Here is a 23,049-nt window from a genome sequence, read left to right as displayed (position 1 = left end):
TGTGCATGCTATTGGTTGGTCATCTTTTCCACGTCACTAACTGCAAAAAATTTACAACCCCAAAAATTGAAAAAGAAAACAAAGTTTGGGCAGTATAAAGGGACAGCCGTTACCATTTATATAACGGAAAAGGCTCAAATATGCGTTAAATTATCGAAAATGACTTATTTATGTCAATAGTCAATAGTTTAATTCATTTATGCCATCGAACTATAAAAAATGACTTATTTATGCTAATCATCAATAGTTTGACTCATTTATACCATCGTCGTTTCCAAAATACTCAATATGCCATTTTTTATTAATGTCAGTTTTATAATACCGGATATGACATGCGACCTCCAACTAGATGGTCGTGACGGGGTTGGGTGTATGAGTCGGATTTTTTATTAATTTGAAATTTAAAATTGAGCTGATTTAAAACGTAAACTTTTAATTATAGGCCACGTATCATATATGATATTATAAAACGGGCTATAATAAAAATGACATGCATGAGTCATTTTGGTCCCGGTGATGCATAAAAATGACATGCATGAGCCTTTTCCGTTTATATAATGTGCAGAAGAAGAGTTGATAGAGAAGTGAGAAGAAGGCTGAGAGAGAAAAAAGGAGGGTTAGCAGAGAAACATGGAATCTGGAAAGAGGGGCTTTTTGGCTCTGTTACCACTCCTCCTTTCTTTCCTGTTTTACTTTGATTTCTCACAAAAGGTTTGATCTTTATGCTCATTTTCTTGATATACCATTGTGGTAATGCCTGTTTTTCTGTCAAAAGAATTCCTTTTTGTGGGATTTGGTGGTGGGGTTGGGGGGTGGTGAGGATATTAAAAGAAAATCTATTGGTTACCCAACCTTCAGAAATGAGGAAAAGATCCAATCTTGCTTGACACCCATAAAGATACACAGTGAAATCTAGACTGTGTTACAATGAGATATGTAGTTGTCAATTGTGTATATGTTGTGCATTCGTGTGATTTTGCCTTTGGATAGTCTATTTGTGGACACATTTTTTTTTTCCCAATAAAGGGGCTCTTTTTAAGGTGGCTTTTAGTTTTCATTTGAAGATAAGCTAAACAGATTTGATGATAAACTCTTAAATCAACATCTTCATTGTTATTTTTAAAACAAATTTCAGAAAGCCTCTTCAGGAAGTACTCATTAAAAAGAGCTTTTTTATGATGTTCTTGCATGTGAAATGCTTCGGTACTGTAGATCTGGATATCCATTTTTGCATGTTGGTTAGGTGATGGAAGGATTGAAGGAAAAAGATTTGCCATAAGAACTTTGGAAGGGATTCTATGTTGGATTTACTACTAAACATAGAAGAATCAAAAGAGAAAGCATTGAATGGGTAAAATTTCTGAATAAATTAAGAAGTTGGTCAAATTTGAGCATGCCTGCATGTAGTATGTAAGAGCCTTTGCGGCAAGCTATGTCTTTTGGTCCTTTCCTAATGATTCTTCATTTCAGCTGTCTAGTTCTGATTTCCTTGTGTTTCCTTTTTAGAGAAAATTTCTTGAAAAGTAGCCATCTACTTGTGCTTTTTCCAGTTTATATGCTTCATACTATGTTGTCTTCAGGTACTACTTTTTTGTTCTATAACTTCTGAATGATCCTCAAGAAAGTTTATGGTTTTATACCTCAGCTTCCCTCAAGTGACTGCAGCCTTCTGCCACATAATCACTATTGGATAGCCAGTAAACGTATTGTGACTCCAAATGGGACAATTTCTGGTGCAGGTTTGTTGAACTAAATTTTAAATTTCCTTGATTTCCATCTCAATTTTTTTTTCTACATATAAGGTGATGGCTGCTACCAGCAGATTATGAACATGAAAGTTGTGATGTATCTGAGACACTATACCTGGTGACCAATTGTTTCTCCTGATGTGAAATAAACAGTTGAGGTAAAGCAAGGAAGAATTATATCTATTGTTGCTGAAGAGAATTGGCATGTAAATTCTTGGTTTACCACAGTTGTCAATTATGGGCAGGCTGTTGTCATGCCTGGATTTATTGATGTGTAAGATAAAATTCTATCCTCATGTTAGTTATGTCTATCTTTGTTGATTTTTTAATTTATAAAATCACTTGCCATGTAGAGCTTAAAGCCGATTTAGAAAATGTAGCAAAAAATGTTAACAGCTATGCATTTAATAGCAGAACATGAGCAATGCGGTGCGGAAAGAAAATTCAGACCTTTAATGAGAAACTTGAGATACTATTCATAGGAAACAGGGTATCCTAGCTCTTCACTTTTGGAAATTTCATACTGATAAAGGTGTCAAATCTGAATAAGAGTTAATTTTGATCCTCTCTTTCCCTTGGCAGTTATCACTCGGTTTAAGTGATATAGCGCTTGTCTCTTACATCCAAGCATAAGATTTCATTCAGTGAAAAGTAAGAGGGGAAGTTTTATCATTTTGGAGGCATGATGTCTTTGGATTGTCAACATCATGGGTTTTGAATTTTGATAAAGTGTAGCGCCTCTTTCCTAATATGAATTGAAATGGTTAATGCAGAGTTCTCTATTTATATATAAAGATTTAATTTCCCTGTCAGAGTAGATATTTCTTTAACTGATGGAGCCTTGAAAGGTTTGATGATCCTTAAAGCTTTTCAGCTGAGCATAAGATGAATGTTGTAGGCAGAAAATGGAAGGGCTAATTGTCTCATCTGACTACCTGTAATTCCACCAAGCTGCCTCTTGCAAAGAATATGCTGAGTGCTCAAGCATGCTGTTGGTCAAAATGACATCCTTGATAAGTTGAAGTAGGTTAAAAAATTTGCAACTATTAGATGATCATCCTTCTGGTTTTATAATTCAAAGATGTTGCTTTGGGTCAGCAACCAATCTATAGTACACCCAATTGCACTTGCACTAGTACCTGAAAACTTAAGGCCAAAGTACCTGCTCAGGCTGTCTGAAATATTTTCTATGTCATCATGACTACTTCCTAGTTCCAACATTTATATCCATAAAATAAAGCAGATTCTTCCAAGATATATGCTTTTTCTTTATGAAACTTCATCTCCCAAATATCTGACGATTGTGACTCCAACTAGATCCCACCTGGTAGGTTAGAGGTTTGAGTTGTGTGGAGGATAAGTATAGTTGTATAAATACTATTAATCCTCCCAGGAGGGTGGGGGTGAAAAACAAAATAGAATCTTAAGCAGAGTAGTGATGGGAGTCTAAAATCATATATTTGAGCTTGGGTTGGTCCCGACTTAATTTTGAAGAATTGAGCTTAGTTGGTGCTTCCTTGCCAGTATCAAACAATATGATAAGGTTTAACTCATAAAGCCTTGTCTCTAATTATCAATTTGCCCATTGTAGGCATGCCCATCTTGATGATCCTGGAAGAACAGAATGGGAAGGGTTTCCGTCAGGAACAAAAGCAGCTGCTGCAGGTATGTGGATTCAAATTTCAAGCTCGTCATATGTAACTTTAAACTATTTGAGATTGATAGCTCTGAATGTGGATGACTATGACATCAAAATGAGTTTTTTTTTTTGAAATTTGAAGTTGTAGACTACCTTATTTTGCTGGATTCAATGTTCAATGACGTGTTCATATGTGTGGGATTATCTAGAACCTGATGATTGTGTTTCACATTTCTGTGTTTTTCCCAGGTGGGGTAACCACATTAGTTGACATGCCTCTTAATAGTGCTCCATCAACAGTTTGTGAAGAAGCTTTAAAACTTAAGGTAAGCATAGCATATAGATTTTTGATATATTTTGCAGAAAAGTTGACAGGGTAAATATTTCTAGTTTATCAAAGGAACTATTGTTTCTTGTATGATTATTAAGCGCCTGTGTTTTCCATTTTGTTGAGGTCAGCTGGTCATTTATTATGGCGCATCTATAAGGGTTCTATGGTATTCAAACTAATGAACATATAAAATGCTAACAGAAGCTCTTAGATTCATGTGGTCCAGTCATATTGGATGACGTATAATCAGAGTTCCTGTTCTTTTGGCAGGTCCAGGCTGCAGAAGGGAGGGTCTACGTGGATGTTGGTAATGATTGTGAAGCTATATTCTTGGTAGATTGATGTTGTCGTAAGACGTTACTTACTTCTTGTATTAACAGGTTTCTGGGGAGGTTTGGTTCCTGAAAATGCAGAAAATGCAAGTTCTTTGGAAAGACTTCTAAATGCTGGGGTTCTGGGTTTGAAGGTAATCTAGCAAACATTCGTGCAGTAGAACAGAACGAGCATATGTTCTGTTCCTTCTCAATTTTTGCTATCATGACTGTCTGCAAGTCAAGCAACGATTGACAACATATCCACTACGCTAAACACAAAGCATTTTTGGATATAGTTCATCAACTTTCCAACTATTACCTTACGAATTGACAATGTATCTTCAACTTTGGAGAGATCATTTTTGGGCATTCTTTGTAGCACTCTACTATGTGACCAGTTGTTTTGTCACATATATAATTGCACATATTTTCCTTTTTGCAGTCTTTTATGCTGCCATCAGGCATCAATGACTTTCCCATGACAACTTCATCCCACATAAAGGTACATAATCTTCCCTTTTAAAAAAAAATATATATATTTTTCCTGTTTGTTTTTGCTGATCATTCATAACTATGTAGATATGTCATTGCAGATGGTCATTCGGACATACTTTATTATCTTTCTACTGTGTGATCCTTTTCCCTTCTGCCATGTCTATTAAACTTCTTATGATTCAATGCTTACTACTATGCAGGAAGCACTCCCAACTCTGGCTCGATACAAAAGACCCCTACTTGTTCATGCCGAAGTGCTACTAGATCTTGATGGAGAACTGGAACTGGAGGATAAAGTCGACAATGCTAGATCATACTCTACATATCTTAAGACCAGGCCGGCTTCAATGTAAATATATTACCTTTTATTATATGCTCAAATCTAGAGTAGAATTGTGTTAAGTAACATGTCACCAAAACGTTCCTCTCTCACTATGCTTTCTCTTTCTTATCTCTCCCTCTCTCTCGCTTTGCATATGTATGATACATATGAACAGTGCTCTACCACATTAAGATATTTTTTTAAAAAATGAGGAAAAAAAAAAACAACTTAATGTGGTAGAGCCCCGTACATATGTATAATACATATGCAAAAAGAGAGACGGGAAAGAGAATCTTACATCCTCTATTTTCTACTGTTTTTTCACATTGTATTACCTTTTGAAAATCTTTGTTCTTCAATAGGGAAGAGGCAGCTATCAATCAGCTCATTACATTGTCAAAAGAGACGAGGGCTGGTGGTTCTGCTGAAGGAGCTCATCTCCATATCGTTCATCTGTCTGATGCTAGAACTTCGCTAAACCTCATTAAGGTAGCAAATGATTTCCCTCACATTTTAATTCTTTATATTTGTTCATTTATATACTATACATTTGTTGTCTTTGTACTCTTTCTGGGGGACTTTTTTGTTAAGAACAGGGAAGTCAACATTGTATAGAAATTCTGTTACTCTTCATAACTATAGTAGATGGCGTGGCTGACCATCACATGCTTATGTGAATATATGGTTGCTTTCACGGTGGATGAGTAAATAGTAATATTGATTCAGTTGGAAGTGGCATATACATTGACATAATTATTTTTAACCTACTCATTTTATGTACTTTTGCGAGGCATTGTGCTTCTTGTTTTCTTCCACTTTCCCATGTTCCAGTTTCCGTTAGTGTGAGACCAAATAATTTTACACCTAAAATTGTGATGGAATAATTTACATTTTCATCTTACTGAAACTCTCTGTTGTTTTTTGGGGGATCTCCATAGGAAGCCAAACAAAGGGGTGATAGTATCACTGTTGAAACTTGTCCCCATTATCTCGCTTTTGCAGCTGAAGATATTCCTGATGGAGATACTCGGTTTAAGTGCGCTCCACCCATCCGTGATGCAGCCAATAAAGAAAAACTATGGGATGCTTTACTGGTATAATCAACTTCCAAACTCTTTTACTGGTATAGTCAATTCCAGAATTTCTTCTTTCAAAGAGTTTCCTTCATTTTGGTTTTGTGTGCATTTCAGGATGGAGATATTGACATGTTAAGTTCTGACCACTCCCCCGCTGTGCCAGAAATGAAACTGTTAGATGAGGGTGACTTCTTGAAAGCATGGGGTGGCATATCTTCTTTACAGGTCTTTACTTTACTAGTAACCTGATCTATGTGGGCTCAGAAATAATGCAGATATAAACCATTTGGAGATAATAGGATTTGCTTCAAATTCATATGTAACACACAAGCTTACATGCATATAGATGGATGTCACTTGCATAAACAATGTCTTCAATGTATCAGCCAAACATGTTGAAAAATCATGGTTGAAGCGAGATTTTTTTCCCTCTGACTTCTACTCTTTAGTCTTCCAAAGGTTCCTATTAGAACAACTATACCATCTTAGTTACACTTTGTTTCTGTAAATTAGAGAAATCACATAGGTCCTTTTTGTGAATCCAGAGTATAAAAATAACCTTTTACCCACTGAATACGAGGATATGTATTTATTGACATAAACTTTCTTTGGCTTATCAGTGACTTTCCTACTATACTTGCAATTTGGCCTATAATAGATAATTTGGTGTGTCATGCAGCACTGTTGCAGATCCGCAACTATTCTAGGCATGTCGATATTGGCCAAATTTTCTGTGTTTCTTAGAATGATTTAGAGAATGAGTTACAATTAACACAATGCTTGACGTCACTGTCAAACATACTCCTTCATAATCTGTTTGGAATGCTATAAGGTGTTGTTACTGTTTGTGCAGTTTGTTCTACCCGCGACATGGACATATGGGCGTAAGTATGGAATAACATTTGAGCAGTTAGCCTCCTGGTGGAGTGAGAAGCCTGCGAAACTTGCTGGTCTAACTACTAAGGTATCATGTGGAAGTATTTCGACATTACATCTACTGTTAGGCATTAAACAGATTCCGAATGTCATTTTGCTTTGATTTTTAGAAAAATTGATGTGGCTATTTTACTTTGTTCCACTTTATGGTCCATACAAAGTTTGGAACTGTTTCAGATTTAGTTGATGTAAATTCTTTATGATACTTACATATCTTGGTAGCTGGTATTTGATTATAGTTCTTGTGCAGGGGGCAATTGCTGTAGGGAACCAAGCAGATATAGTTGTCTGGGAGCCAGATGTGGAGTTTGATCTGGATAATGACCACCCTGTACATATTAAGCATCCTGTATGTAATCCTGCACCTGTTATTTCCATGAAAAACTAGGAGTAATTCAAAGCAGTTTCTCATACCTGATTTGCATGTGCAGAAATTTAGATTTTAAGAAAAACAGGAATGACTACTAGGAAACATTATTTAGATTTTAGACAGAAGTAAATCACCATATTTTGAAATTGATCTATCAGATTATTAGCATGAAGTAATCAGAATCAAATTGAAATTTCGCACATGCAGCGGTTTTTGACTTTCCTTGCTTTCGTTTTTTTATTTCTTAAATTTTCTTTGTTGTCCTCTTATGCTTTTCCCCCTATTCGCAGAGTATTTCTGCATACATGGGATCAAGACTCTCCGGGAAAGTTTTGGCAACCTTTGTGCACGGAAATCTTGTATACAAGGAGGGAAATCATGCTTCTCATGCATGTGCTCAACCAATTCTGCGTAGATAGTTAGTGCTGTGAGCCTATTGGTAAATCGACCACTTACCATATCATTCAAATTCTTTTCCCTATGCAATATTGATGTTCTTTTTGAATCCCATTTTACCACTTTAAAAGCTCTATTCCTTTATATCCTGTAAACTGTATTCTTACTGTTATATATTTTGCACAGGTTGTCCCTTTGACATTCCTGGAGATGACCAAATGGCATGGGCAAGTAGATGGAATTGGTGACTTCACTTGCATGGATCCAAGTTGTGCACCTCCTCTCTTCTTTTCTTTAGGCGCGCAACAGGGTTGGAGTGTATATAATCTGTTGCAGGCCCTTAGTTGATTGTCATTGGATATTTATCTCTGCAGAAATAAACATTTCAGTTGAAGCTGAAAGCTCTTGTTGTGTTGAGCAAGTACACATTTCTCAGCAATTTGAATGCATAGAAGAATTAAATTCATCTTTATAATGCAACTAGTAAATTTGTCTGCGCTTCGCGCGGTCCTAAATGTCCTTGTTAAATTTATATATATTTTAAAGATTTTTTAAAATTTTCAAATTCGAAAAAAATTAGGTTTCTAGTTTTAATCCATTTTATTATTAACACATTTTTTTTTCATTTACTCTCCCAAGGCTTGGTTCTTAGAGATAATAATATCAATCAACAAAGAAAAAGAAGATTCCTTAAATTAGCACCATCTAGTATCACCTATTATACATTTTCATTTTGTAGTAGTAATGTTCTTTCTTGTTTCATTTCCCACTGTAATACTACTTTACATCAATAGAAAGTTATATGAACAGTTGTTTGCAGCTTATATTAGTTTTACTCTAAAGTAGTATTGTTATTTTTTGTTTCATTCTCTATTGTCATACATTTCATAGTTTTAAGAATGTTGTTTAAGTATTTGTTTGCGAGATTTATTTTTGATAAATTATATATTCGTCAATCTAGAGACTTTTTCTCCTATTTAAATTTCAGTAATCAAGTTAATCCATACATTTAGATTTTAGACCATGAAATTTGTTTCTACCCAAAAAATGACAAACTTTTCCATGTATAAACATTAAATGAAAAACACATGATTTTTATCATTCAGAAGTGTAAGCCATAAAATTTACAGGATCAAAAGGAGAAATTAAGAAGTAAAAACAAAAAAAAAAGCATATTAAATCACATACTTGTAGCATTGAACCTCTTACTGAGAACATTGACCTAAAACAAAAAACATAAGATATCAAAATTCCAAAAAGTTACAACCTTTTAAGTACAAAATAAAGATATTTAAGAAAAGGAAAAACTGGAACAATAGCAATTCAAATTCGAATAGTAATAAACCACCCATAAGCAATATGCGAGTTTAAAATGGTAAAAATTGAAATTTTAATTTGTACAATAACATCAATAAAGAAAAAATAGGAGGAGCATGCAAAAAAAGAGAAAAAAGATTTGATAAATAGGAATGCTGGTCAGTATTATATTTTCATTTCAAAAACATTGCTCACAATGTTACATATCTATATACTACATCTAAAATAACCTAAAGAGGAAGAAGTGGGTATATTATTACCTTGAAAATACATTTCATAATCGAAACGATGATCTGGTAGCACAAGTCTTCATGTAAGTTTTTGTCTCTTTTAATCTCTTTGTAACAACTCTCACACTTGTAGGTAGGTAGTGGGTTTTCATCATACAAATATCTTGGAAAGTTATAGGTCGCTCCTTTTCTCGGTAAAGTATTGTGGAAGAAAAATAGAAAATTGCAAAAAAAGAAAAGCTAATTTGGTTCAACATATGTAGCATCAATATGAAAATATGACGAAGCATACTTCAAAAATTATATTAAGTATACAGTTACAACCTTATTACAGAATTACAATGTAATATGAAGTTGTAAATATTCGAATATAAAAATGATACGAAATTAAAGATCAAACATGCCGTTCATGTTTATATGTTATACTGCATACGACATCTCTATTATGATATTACTGTACACCAATTACAAATTATAGTGCATAACTTCCACTCCAAAAAGAGTTCTGAAGGAACAACAATGAATAAATAATACTCACCATTTTAACCGGCCATTTTTTCCTTAAAAAATCCAACCTCACTCACTATTAACTTCATGCCTGAAGAACAGGGCCAAGTTACAAAAAAATAAAAATAATAATAAAAAAATAAATTTGTACTCTTATCAATGTCTCACTCTGCACAGTCCTTAAAGTTAAAAACACAATAAAACAACAACAAAAAGAGTGCTGGCGACATCCAGTTATAGACCAAAGATCACATTTTTTGAGTTAAAATTAGCATTATATGGATTTGATACGTTATAGTTTTTTAGGTGCACCAAAAATATTAATGAGAGGAATTAATGAAATAAATGCTATTGGATATTCGGACTGAGGGGAAGGGCAGTCAAAGTTATTTAAGTTTGCAAGATCACTCTTTTGCCCTCATTTATTTAGCAGGAGAAAATGAAAAGTTAGAAGTTTTAGCAAATGAAGAGTTGTTGGAGAAAGAAAGGTCTTGGGTTCATTTTACAAAGATAAGGGTAAAAGCTCATGTACGCTGGAAAATCTGGAAAATTGATGAAGCTTGGGCTGATTAAAAAAATTCGTTACTGGCTTTATTGCAACGGTTTATGTATTTTGTTATTGCTACGTGGGGTTTAATGCTGCATTAAATTTATGAGGCTTTTGTTAATCAATTTAATTAGTAGATTATATACAAAATTGAAGGAAAACATGCCAAAAAAAAAAGAGATAAAAGATAAATGCCAATGAAGATCATAGAGAGGTGCCACATATGATTGTCTATGCCTAGCTTTATATTATATATAGAAGCCATGGGAAAAAACATCTAACCTGCACTTAATTTCATCTGATGAGAAGCAAAGCCAACTAAAGGCGAGCAAGCTATGACTTCTTTGTATTTTGTTTTGTGTGCCATCTTTTCTTATACGCACCAAAAACACAAATTAAACTAAAAAAAGAATAGGCCAGGATTCAAGTCTCAATACATGCAAAAGACATTAAATTATTTCTTTCTATTTATTTAAGTCTAAATCTTGTTGGGCAAAGTTACCTCCTATTTGTGCTAGTGCAAGCACCAGATAATTATGTGCTCAAACTAGCCGGGACAACACTATTACAGCAAAAAATGGGGATCAGAAAATTTTCCAAGAGCTGCATCTATAAAGACAGCAAAGTGAGCTTCATGTTGATTATTTTTATCTGTATGTTCTCCCTTTTATGGTTTAATAATAAAACATTCTCTATCCACGTTAGGTGTTTACACGATTTATTTTAAAGAATACATGACACATTTACATAAACTACATTACTCAATTATAATTAATTAAGATATATTTTCACATCAATTTTATCACTTAATCATAATAAATTAATACAGTTTTACTAAACAACGTATGTGGATAGGTGTTTTTCAATTCATGCGCCAACTGTACACTAAATAAGTAATAAGAAAAAAAAAAAAAAAAACAGTGTGCCATTCCGAGTTCAAACAAAGATTGGACGATGACCGCATCTACACTGACGCATGGGGTGGTATAAATGGACTTAACCCAAATGGCAGTGACTGATTTCACCTTGCAAACACGTACTCCCTCGTGACACACTTTTCTTTTTAAAATTTTTTATTACTTATTCTAAAAAGAATGTTATTTTTTTTTATATTTAGAAGTAATTTAACTTTATAAAATGATTTACAGTCACATAAATATACAAGACTTGTTTTGAATCATAAATTTTAAAAGTTTTTTTTTTTTTTTTAAATTCCGTACTTAATCAAATGGTGTCACATAAATCGGGACGGAGAGAGTATATTACTCGGAGACAAAATACTAAATAAATTAGTCCACTAATTAAGAAGTTTGACATAATTGGCAGCTTACAGTACTACCGTGTAGCTGAACACAACAGATCCAAACGCACCCTTCCCTCCATTTTAGAGTAACCGGATAACGCACTCATCACTCACCAAAAAAATTCAAAACTTGATCTTCAATGAATCTCTTCAACTTCACCTCTAAATCCAACAATCTCTTCACCAATCATCTCCCTCCACGTCACAACTCGCTCTACAACAACCGCCGCCTTCCAACTCGGTTGACCATCATCCGGTTCTCATCCGAGTCAACTCAGAGAGTTAAACTCGCCGAGTCACTTCAATCAGATACCTTGAAGCTTCTAGAATGGCCCTCCGTGTGTCGCCAGCTCACCTCCTTCACTTCCACATCCATGGGATACGCCGCCGCAGAGTCTGCTAGGGTTCCGGTGGGTAAAACTCCTGAAGAGAGCAGGAAACTCCTCTCTCAGACCACCGCTGCCGTGGCGGCACCTAGGCCGTTGGATTTCGATGGAATTGAGGATGTATCGCCGATTGTTGATGCTGCCGTTCGTGGAGGAATGCTATCTATTCGTGAAATTTGCTCTGTGAAACGGACATTGGTAGCAGCGAGATTATTGCAAAAACAGTTGGAGGAGATTGCTTTGCAGGATGATTTTTCTGAAAGGTATATTGATGTATTTAAATACTCAACTAGTCTGCTTTTTCCACAAAAGAAATTTCTTTTTTGTTGCTTACAAGAATCCTCTTCATTTTTTCATTTTCACTTTTCAAATTGACATTGCATGATTTATAAACGTGTATATACATTACATATATGTCCTTATACATTATATATACATTGTATAGATAATGTATTTGCTCTGTATAACTAACTATGCATGAATAATATATCTGTATACCAGTTTCAAAAAAAAAAAAAAAAATCTGTTTTATATAACTATATATAAATAATGTATCTATACTGTGTAACATTGTGTACATATAGTTATATACTATTATACAAGAGAGCACCGTCAATAGAAACTGAGTGATAATCCAAACACTAGAAGAATGGAAGGCAGATCTAAACACTAGAGCACTTTCAATCTCAACCATACAGCATATGCTTTCATAATTTGTTGCTCCCCCAAATCCAACCAAACGATGAAGGAAAAATATGGCTACTGGTTTGGGTGAATACACAACAACAAAACGAGACTTGGGTAAAGGAGGGAAAGAAGATGTAATGAAAGAGAAAAAAGGGATAGGGAATTGGAGGAAGTCACGTGGAAGAGAGAAGAAAGAGGAGTGGGGATCAGTGTTTTAAGAAGCAGATGGTTGAAGTGTTAAAATAGAGCTCAACCGGGAAAGGGGATCAGTGTTTTAAGAAGCAGATGGTTGAAGTGTTACAATAGAGCTCAACCGGGAAAAATGTAATAGTTGGGCTAATATCGGTTAACTAGATGGCCAACTGGCACCTCTAGGTAATTATCTCTATTTTGTTTACGTTGAAGTTATTTGGTGTTGGATTATTCTGGTCCGAGACTTGTATGTATAAGTACAGTATAAGGTGTAAAGAACCTCTGGTTTTAGATGATAGGGTAGTCCCACGAGATTTAAGGTAATTGCATGTTAGGATCTGGTTCAGCTAGCCCAAGAGCAAATGATTCAATAGCAAACCATGTCTCCATAGAGTTAAGCTTATGTTAATTTATCTATAAGAATGGCTTTTTTCATAACTCAAAAGCCTTAAGATAACAGTTAGAGCCTTTTTTCCTAACAGATAGCAAAATCTTGACAATAGTTCTGGATTTGGGTCAAAAGAATTGCCGATAGCTGAAGTTTCTATCTGAAAATCAAATATATTAAATGGTTGGTGGCTATCTATCTGGGGAACTAGAAAGCTTAATTTCCATGTTGTTCAAAAAGTAAGAGGTGAAAGACAGTTTATCTGATGAATATACAATTGGCAATCTTCCAACAGAATTGTAGGAAGTGGCAAAGTATGTTCTTATGGATATCTTCTTCCAAAACCTTTCTTGCATTTACATGAGGTTGTGGTGCTTTTTGAAAGATTAGTAAAATGCAGGCTTCAAAGATGAATTCACCTTGAGTGTACTTGCCCCTTATTTTCTGTGCCTCTGAGAATGTGTTCCTACCCCAATTGCAGTTAACTCAAAATGGCGAAGCATATCTGATGTGGTACTGATGGATTCTCATGAAGTGCCATTTAAATAGTATTGAGCAGTTTCATTAGAAGAATGTCTGATTATCTTCAAACAGGTACTCTCCTCTGAAGGAAATTCTTCACGATTGTGATTTTCTTGTGGAATTGGAGCAAAAAATAGAATTCTGCATTGATTGCAGCTTTTCAGCAATCCTTGACAGAGCTAGTGAAGATTTGGAAATTATAAGGTCTGAGAGAAAAAGGAACATGGATAATCTAGAATCATTGTTGAAGCAATTATCAACTCAAGTTTTTCAGGGTGGAGGATTTGACAGGCCTTTAGTAACCAAGCGCCGTTCAAGAATGTGTGTTGCTGTTAGAGCTTCCCGTAGATCTTTGCTTCCTAATGCCATAATCCTAGATACCAGCAGTAGTAGATCTACATACTTCATGGAACCTAAAGAGGCAGTTGAGTTGAACAACATGGAAGTTAAGCTTTCTAGTTCCGAGAGGATTGAGGAGCAAACAATTTTGAGTTTGCTTGCATCTGAAATAGCTGAATCTAATATGAAAATAAAACACATATTAAATAAGATATTGGAAATTGATCTTGCATTTGCAAGAGCTGCTCATGCTCAGTGGATGGGTGGCACCTGTCCAGCTTTAAGTTCAAGAAATTGTAACATATCCCAATCTGAACTTTTATCTATAAATGTAGAAGGGATACAACATCCTTTGCTTCTTGAGTCCTCCTTGAGAAACTGGTCGACTGATGTGTCCCCAAGTTCACCTGATTTGGATCAAGGAAATGATGTCATGAATTTTGAAACAAAATCTCAGACACATTTCCCTGTGCCCATTGATATTAAAATTGGTCATGGAACAAAGGTTGTTGTCATCTCTGGTCCTAATACCGGAGGCAAAACGGCTTCAATGAAGACTCTAGGACTGGCTTCTATGATGTTGAAGGCTGGCATGTATTTGCCTGCCCAAAATCAACCAAGGCTTCCATGGTTTGATCTCATTCTGGCAGACATTGGAGACAATCAGGTACTTGATATTGTTATACTCCTTTCTTCCCCCATCATCCATCTCAGCTGTGTATCTTTTTTTAATCTTAGTCCAGCCGAGATTCCCTTTCCTTCTTCATTGTTTTGTTTTCGTTCATGCCATCTATCTGACAAATTGGATTTTTTCATTTTTCCTGTTGAAGTCTCTGGAACAAAGTCTGTCAACCTTTAGTGGGCACATTTCACGGCTTCGTCAGATTCTGGAAGTTGCTTCTACAGAATCTCTAGTTCTCCTTGATGAAATCGGAAGTGGGACTGATCCTTCAGAAGGTGTAGCACTTTCAGAAAGCATACTGCAATATCTCAAGGAAAGGGTTAATCTAGCTGTTGTAACTACCCACTATGCAGATTTAACTCGCTTAAAAGAAAAGGACAATCGGTTTGAAACAGCAGCAACAGAGTTTTCCTTAGAGACTCTACAGCCTACCTATCGGATTATCTGGGGAAGCATGGGAGAATCAAATGCCCTAAATATTGCAAAATCAATGAGCTTTGATGAGAGAATAATTGAGCGAGCAGCATTATGGGTGAACAAATTGACACCAGACAAGCAACAGGAGCAGAAGGGATTACTTTATCGATCACTAATTGAAGAAAGAGACAGACTAGAATCTCAAGCAATGGAAGCTGCTTCTCTTCATTCAGATATTATGAATATTTATAATGAGGTATCTTTCTGATGCTTCTCTTGAGGATTTAGTACATAATCCCATTCATTTAACCGTGGTACAAACTCAATAAACTTACAGTAGATGCCAAGTGATTGCCTGAATCTTGGAGTTGGACAATTTGATGTTTGAATTATGTTTTGTTTTCAAATAAAAAGCTCCTAGAGGTGGCAGAGTTGTTTATTGAGAGAAGGAAAAAAAGGAAACAGAATGCTGAGGGGGATGAAAGGGCTAGACCCGAACTTCGTTGCGAAATACCATCAGAAAGAGGGTACCAATTTGTTTGCTATAATCAAAACTAGTGGCTGCTATGTCAATTCAAAAAGTATGAATCATTTCCAGATGGTATCTGGATCTTCCATCTAGGCTGTGTCGTAAAGGCCATCGGAGGTCAAGGATGAGCTGATTGCGTATATCTTTATTTGTGAGCTGTGCATCTTTTCACAATGATCCTCCGCATGAAAATTGTCGTCATTAATCTACAGCAGAGTCAAAATGAAGTTGCATACTGTCATTCAGTTCAAGTTTCCTAAGTTCTGCTGTGTATTGCTATCTTTTGGCCCCCCTTCTTTTTGCTTGAACCAGCTATGAGAAGTCTTTTCAATTGTTTTCGTTTTAACTTCTGAACTGTCATTGATTCAGTCTCTTAGATCTGTCTTATTGCATATTATACTTGGTTATTGTCTGTTCACTCTTTTCATTTTTTTTTTCATGCATTGTAGATCAACAATGAAGCACAAGATCTTGATGGACGTGAAGCAGCCCTCAAAGCAAAGGAATCACGTGAAATCCAACAGGAAGTGAGAACTATGAAAAATGAGATCCAAACTATAGTACAGCAGTTTGAGAGCCAACTCAGAAATGCAAGTGCTGACGAGATTAATCCACTTGTAAAAAGAGTGGAGTCTGCTATTGCATCGATAGTTGAAGCTCATCAGCCTAGTAAAGATTCTCTTGTCAGAGAAATAGGCCAGAGCCTTTACACACCACAGGTTGGAGAACAAGTATATGTAAAGGCGTTTGGAAATAAGTTAGCCACTGTGGTTGAGGAACCTGGGGATGATGACACTATCCTTGTTCAATATGGAAAACTAAGAGTGCGAGTGGGCAGACACAGTATCAGACCCATTCCCCCTGATGCTTCTTCTGGTGCAGCTAACTTGAAGACCCAGGTTTGCAGAATCTAGAGTTCTTTTTTCTTTCTCCCTCTCTCTTTTGCTTGAAGTAAAAAATACACATATACACACACACACATGGAAACATAGGCACCGGTGTGAGTGAGACCATGGTGATTGAAGGTGTTAAAATAAATGGGGTAGACCTAAGGAAGCTGTTTCCATAGACCTACATCTCTTGAAATCCATGCAAACTTAGTGAAAATTAGGGTACAATGGAAGAAGATCCATATACCTGATACCAATTACTTGGGATTGAGGTTTTGTCATGTTAGTATGTTAATTTAGCTCCAGCACTAGGAGTCTCTTAGTCTTGTAGAGATTTCTATATCTAATGCTAGAGAACCTTAATTTTCAAATATTTGATTGATACGGAGCGACACATTTTTTTTGATCGTATGCATGTGAGGTGAGTTTAGGTAATTCATCACATTGTTTTCAATCGTATGCTTGTGAGGCTAGTTTTTAAGTGTTATGGAACAGTTAGGTAATTCATTGCTGAGGTTGGAACTTATAGGCCTAGCTTAGACGCCTTGTCTAGCGTATAAAATGAATGGAATTGCATGCTTCATTAAAGACGAGTATCTTGAGATTTTCGTGTGAGCTGTGTTGCGCTTCACATTTATCTCATATACTACTCATGCTTTGCTGTCTCTCACTTGCTATAAAATATGGGGAATGGAAAAAAGTTAATCATGATCAATGATGTAGGTTCAGCGGATCAGGAGTCTCAGGGACCTTGGAAGTCTTTCCGGAGCAAACAACAATCAGCAGGATTCTTATGGCCCTGTGCTGCAGACATCCAAAAACACCGTAGACTTGCGTGGCCTGAGAGTGGAGGATGCTTTGCACCAGCTCAACATGGCCATCGATTCAAGAGCGCCTAATTCTGTTGTTTTTGTTATTCACGGGATGGGCACTGGGGTCGTAAAAGAGTCTGCACTTAAATTACTAAGAAATAATCCTCGTGTTGTTAAGTTTGAACAGGAAAGTCCTATGAATTATGGTTGTACAGTTGCTTATATCAAATGAAACGGTTGAACCCAGGTAAAGGTCATATACACACTGGATAATGTTATCTACAAATTTTCTAAGAGGTCATCCTCGTGAGTTTATTTGCTCCATTTTTGGCGAGGAGGTTAACTCAACGCATGTTTTTGGACTGCACAAGTTGGTCCGGTCACCATTGACATACAAATATAATAAAGAAAAAGAAAAAAAATTGGAGGGGAAAAAGACAGAAGCTTTTTTGTGAAAAATCAAGTTGGAATCTGTTTATTTCGGATTTGGATAATCAATTAAAATTGTAAGTGAGGTATAACATATGTGGCTATGTCTTGTACTTATTTGATAGAGAGAAGAAATATATGAACATGCTATAAAGGAGCAATTGATGATCAATGGTTTGCTATGTACTCGTGTATCTATTAATACGTAAACAGTATTTGATTTAGGAAACGTAAGAATTAAGCACAATAAATATAGATCGAATCTGATATATTGAGAGGGAGATTTGTATATTTTGCTATTACAAGAGTTCTTGGTAATGTAGAAGCCAACCCTCTAAAAGGAGAACAATGCTCCCTATTTATAGTGTTGCCCCATGGGCTTCATACAACATAAAACATAATAGAATAAAGAAAAAGTTCTGAGTTGGATTAGGTAGACCGTACGATTTGACACCCGTACGACTGACAGTTGAACATAGCAGGACACCATCGACGCGTGGCAACTGCGCAACGGATCTCCCGGACCACCGGCCACGATCAAACGGACATACGGCCTCGAACAACCCGGTCATGAAAGAATCGGACCAAATGATGCCCTTCCTTCGCTTCGGTCTAAGCATTCCCCCGGTTCAGAACGGGAGTCTTCATGCACGCTCTTGTCCCTTTCTTCTCTCGGCCTTTGGTCTCACCGGTTTGACACATACCCGGTTTTTACCGTATACAGATAGTCCCCACGCTTCCCGGACCGAAGCTTTATCGGAGTAACGGGAAGCGGATGAATCAAGAAACCAGTGATTCCATTTGCCCGTAATTATCTCTTCATTTTGGCGGGAACAGTTGCGTCACGTTCCCCTTTCGTCGGCCACGTGTCTTATCCCGGGTGGTCCGTTCTGACAACCGCCGCACGCACGTCATTTCAAGTCATTCCTTATTAATTATGGGGACACGTGGCGCCCCTGGGTTGGCCGGAAAGCGTAACCGTATGAACTCTTCGCCTATAAAAAGTCTTCAACTTCTTCATTCTCTCATTTTTACGATTCATTTCTCTTCCACCTTCACTCTTCGCTGCATTCCTTCATCTTCATCATAGTTGTTCATCCTCTATTCCAAGTTTGTTGTTGATTCATCGTTTACTCTACACGAAAGGAAGCAGCTTTGCCCCGTTCTTACACTAGTCTGCAACTGTTTGTTGTTTCTCATCTTCTGATACTTCCTACATCACCTGCTCCCTTGTTCCTTTTTTAACTCTTTTTTTTTAATCCACTCAACTTCTCTTTTCCACATTTTCAAATGTCTCAAACCACTTCCCATGACATTCCCTCGGTTTCGTCTCAAGGAACCGAGGCTACTTCCCCTTCTAAGGCAAAGGGCTCCTTCGAGCCCACGGCCTCGGATATTATACCGGCCAAAACCAATTTCAACAAAGACTTAGAGGTCGAAAAACCTTCCTCGGTGTCCGACAGAGGTACGATGTGAGACGATATCCCTCCTCCATTACCGAGGATAAACTTGATCTAGTCCGGTCTGACTTTGGATGGGACAATCGTCCGATCCAAGTTTTCGCCCCCGGGCCCGACGAGTCAGTCACCGACTATTGGGAGGGCTCCTTGTATGTCTATACTTACCCTTTCACCCTCAAGCTCGACCCTCCGATTGATCCGGTCATCCTGGACATGTGCCGGACCTATGATGTGACCTTGGCACAGGTTGGTCCGATCGTTTGGAGGGTCGTAGCATGCCTCCGGCTGTTGGCCAACAATGCCGGAAAGGAGCTCACGCTGGCCCACCTGATACGCTTATACTCCCCGAGGTCGTTCCGGGGTGGCGTAATAAAACTTGCCAAGCGTAGCCGGAATCCATTTTTCTCAAAAATGGACGAGGACAGAGACTGGGGCTGGTTGGAGCGATATGTCCGGGTGAGGACCGAGGACATCATTCTGGCCAGTTATATGCCCTTCCCGGAGAAGTGGAACAACAAGCGTAAGTCTGAACCCTTAAGTGATTGCTTCTGTATGTTTCGTCAAATTTTGATCCCACTTTCTCACCGTTTTTCTTATTCATATCGGCCAATGGGTATATTCCTCCGGTCGTCCGGAACCTGAGCGAATGGGTCACTGCACTTCTTAGCCAACATGTCCACGATAACCGGACGTGGGGCCACCTGTTACGTGGACGATGGGTCGCCTAGAACCACGGTAGTATTTTGCTTCTTCCTGTGTTCACTGCACCTTCTACTATCCGTATTCATTACGTTTTTGACTTTCAGGTTTACCCAAAGGCTCGGTGGATCCCAGGCCGGAGTCGGCAGCCGAACCCACAACGTCGGCACCCGAGTTTGACTCAGCGGGTGCATCTCGTACCCTTCCTGCTGCTGCCAAGAGGAAAAGGCCCTCGGACAAAGGGCAAAAGTCGAAGAAGAGGGTGAGGAGCGTCACTCGGACCTTACGGGATGAAATCGAGCCCGACATTATTATTCGGAGAGTCGATGCCTGGTGGGTGTGGCGAGCTATCTGCGGCCTCTTGTCTCGGATTCGGACAAGCAGAAGATGACCGGGGTCTCTTGGCAGTGTCTCATTAACGAGGGTATGCATGCGGGCAACCGGGTAAGATTTTTTAGCCGTCCTTGCATAACTTCACTGAGAAATTTAGCCTTGTTTTGTTCCAAGTTTTTAACTTGCTTCATTTGCAGAGTGTGGTGCTCGTCAACGAAGCCTTCATCCACGCCCAGCAAGAGATGGACGATCTTAGGGGCCAACTGGATGCCCAAGGCCGGGAAACGGAGAAATATCTGCACCTTCTTCAGGAGAAGGAGGAGGAGTTGAACCGAGCAGTCGCTCTTTCTAATCTCCGACCCGAGTTTGACGTAGTGAAGGCCGAAAACCGTCAGTTAAAGAGTGAGCTGGCCGTGATGACCGAATACAATCGGAGTCTCGAAGCTGACAAGATCGGCCTTAGCCAAGACAACGCTCAAATTTCTTCGAGGCTCGGTGAGCTCGAAACCACCTTCTCCCAACTTCAGGTGGAGCTGGATTTGGTAAAATCAAACGCTGCGAGCCTGGCCGAGAGGAATCGGCTGCTCGAATCTGAGCGTACCCGATACCAAGAGCGTGCAAAGGTGTTTGAGGAGAAGGCGGAGAGCAGGGCCCAGATGTGTGATGATCTAAAAAACGAGCTTAAGGAGACGGCCGATGCAAATGACACTCTCCAGGCCGAGCTTCAATCGGCCATCCAAATGCAGAATGTTCTTGGAGAGGCTCGGGATGCTCTAGCGGCGAAGTTAGCCCAGGCCGAGGCCGATTTGGACGAAGCTTTGAAGAGCGTCGAGGCCGCCGAGGCTCATACTACCATTGCCGCTGAATACGAAAAATGAAAGTCTCGGAAGATCACCCTTGAGCAAGCCGAGCACGGTTTTACGGATCTGCCTGCCCTTATTCTCGAGGCTAAAAGAATCGAGGAAGAGGCAAAGGGTGCCCTCGGTTCTGACTCTGATGACTCCGAGCGGATAGTGTCCGAGCACTCCGGCTCCAGCCATTCCGGATAGATTTGGGCCTGTACTTAGCCTTTTGTTATTTTATTTTTTGCCTTTGTAGGACTTTGATTTTTTGATGTAAAAACACCCCTTGTATAAATAAAAAATGCATCTTTCTTATTTCTTCGTTTGAATGTTCGCTATTATTTTTGCCCGAATTGTTGGTCCGTTTTAAGGACAAGCTGACTCGTAGTCATTAGTTCACTGTGCCCGTAGGACTTACCTAATGCTTTTTAAATTCAGATGCCTCCGAATCACGATAGGCATTTCCTTAGGGCCGGTATTTTTCGGCAATATTTTAGGGCTGGTATTCTTTCGGGCACCCGAATCTCAGCCTTGGCTGAATTTTGACATAACAGTCCTCGGTTGGGGAGGTAAAAATTTTTTGGCTCGGATCGTTGTGACCTCGTTGCCTTAGTCAAATTTTTTGATGATTTTGGCTCGGTTCGCTATGACCCTGTCGCCTTTGTCGAATTTCGACCATAGTGCCCCGTATAGGGTGCGTGAATGAAGTAGTGCCGAAATACGACGGTTATCACCGGGGTATAGTCTTTTAACAGGAAGATGACCGAGATATTGCTATCCAAACTTTCGATAATTTTGCATTGCAAAGTGTTTGTATACATAAGAATTTTGTTTCCTTCTGCTCTTGCCGTAGCAAGTACTAAATGGACACCATTCATTTTAATCGTTTGGTCCTTACACCGAAACCTATAGCAGAAGGTCCGGCCTTGCTTTTGCCGTAGCAAACACTCGGTGGACACGGTTCATTTTGATCGTTTGGTCCTTACATCGGAACCTAACATTTTTGGCCTGGTTTTGTTTGTTGAGGGCGGCCTCCGGAGTGGGTGTGATAGTCCCCTAGCTCTTAGCCGAGCTGCAAGATTGGGTGAGTGCTATTAAGTCCCCATTCGTTGGGTGTGACCCTGAGAATCCGGACGTTTGTCCTTTATCTTTGTCAAGTAGCACGTAGTACTTTTTGCCTCATTAAAAACCTTGTCGGAAAACCCATTTTGGGACAAAACCGCACTAAGGAAAAGAGTGCAACACGTGTTTTCAGATTTAGATTCTTTTCTTTGCCTGGTACTCGGCTTCCTGCAAAAAGGAAAGGTCAAGATAGAAAACATGGAGTGTTTTTACCTCAGCAGTAGTATCTTTTCAGATGAGCCACATTCCAATTATTGCGCAACCGTTGCCCGTCTATGGACTCCAACTGGTATGATCCTTTACCCGTTACCTCGGTTATCTTGTAAGGTCCTTCCCAATTCGGACCCAGTTTTCCTTCGTTGGGATTCTTGGTGTTCAAGGTAACTTTTCGGAGCACCAAGTCCCCAACTTGGAAATGACGAAAATTGGCTCTCCGATTGTAGTACCTTTCCACCCTTTGTTTCTGGGATGCGATACGGACCAACGCCTTTTCGCGGAGTTCATCCGTGAGGTCGAGTCTGACGGCCATGGCCTCCTCATTTGACTCCTCGGTTGTATACTGGAACCGGAGGGTCGGTTCACCGACTTCCACGGGGATAAGGGCTTCCGCCCCATAGACCAACGAGAAAGGAGTTTCCCCCGTGCTTGATTTCGAAGTAGTTCTGTAGGCCCATAGTACCTCCGGCAATATTTCTCTCCAATGATGCTTTGATGCTTCGAGTCTTTTCCTCAGATTTTGGATTATTGTCTTGTTCGTAGATTCCGCCTGTCCGTTCGCACACTGGTGAT

At 38.4% G+C, this 23,049-nt stretch overlaps 2 protein-coding genes across 3 annotated transcripts; both read left to right on the top strand.

Annotated features, from left to right (window-relative positions):
• Positions 1-528: 528 nt before the first annotated feature.
• LOC132621906 (allantoinase) lies at positions 529-8,142 on the top strand. 2 transcript variants are annotated; one of them, XM_060336377.1, is made up of 16 exons: positions 529-711; positions 1,646-1,739; positions 1,902-2,022; positions 3,340-3,413; positions 3,637-3,713; positions 3,989-4,025; positions 4,099-4,184; positions 4,475-4,534; positions 4,728-4,876; positions 5,212-5,338; positions 5,788-5,943; positions 6,040-6,150; positions 6,779-6,889; positions 7,112-7,210; positions 7,522-7,670; positions 7,814-8,142. In XM_060336377.1, exons 1-15 carry the CDS (start codon positions 631-633, stop codon positions 7,648-7,650), a joined length of 1,512 nt encoding a protein of 503 aa, XP_060192360.1. In that variant the 5' UTR covers positions 529-630; the 3' UTR covers positions 7,651-7,670; positions 7,814-8,142. The 2 variants fall into 2 exon arrangements, with proteins under 2 accessions (XP_060192360.1, XP_060192361.1); XM_060336378.1 differs by having other exon boundaries at positions 567-711; positions 1,581-1,739.
• Positions 8,143-11,543: 3,401 nt separating this feature from the next.
• LOC132621406 (uncharacterized) lies at positions 11,544-17,676 on the top strand. Its single transcript, XM_060335662.1, has 5 exons — positions 11,544-12,180; positions 13,779-14,712; positions 14,876-15,400; positions 16,123-16,572; positions 17,287-17,676. Exons 1-5 carry the CDS (start codon positions 11,672-11,674, stop codon positions 17,605-17,607), a joined length of 2,739 nt encoding a protein of 912 aa, XP_060191645.1. The 5' UTR covers positions 11,544-11,671; the 3' UTR covers positions 17,608-17,676.
• The last annotated feature ends 5,373 nt before the right edge of the window (positions 17,677-23,049 follow it).

This window comes from Lycium barbarum, chromosome 12 (assembly GCF_019175385.1).
Source record: "Lycium barbarum isolate Lr01 chromosome 12, ASM1917538v2, whole genome shotgun sequence".
NCBI lineage: Eukaryota > Viridiplantae > Streptophyta > Magnoliopsida > Solanales > Solanaceae > Lycium > Lycium barbarum.
This window is presented reverse-complemented; position numbering and strand designations above follow the sequence as displayed.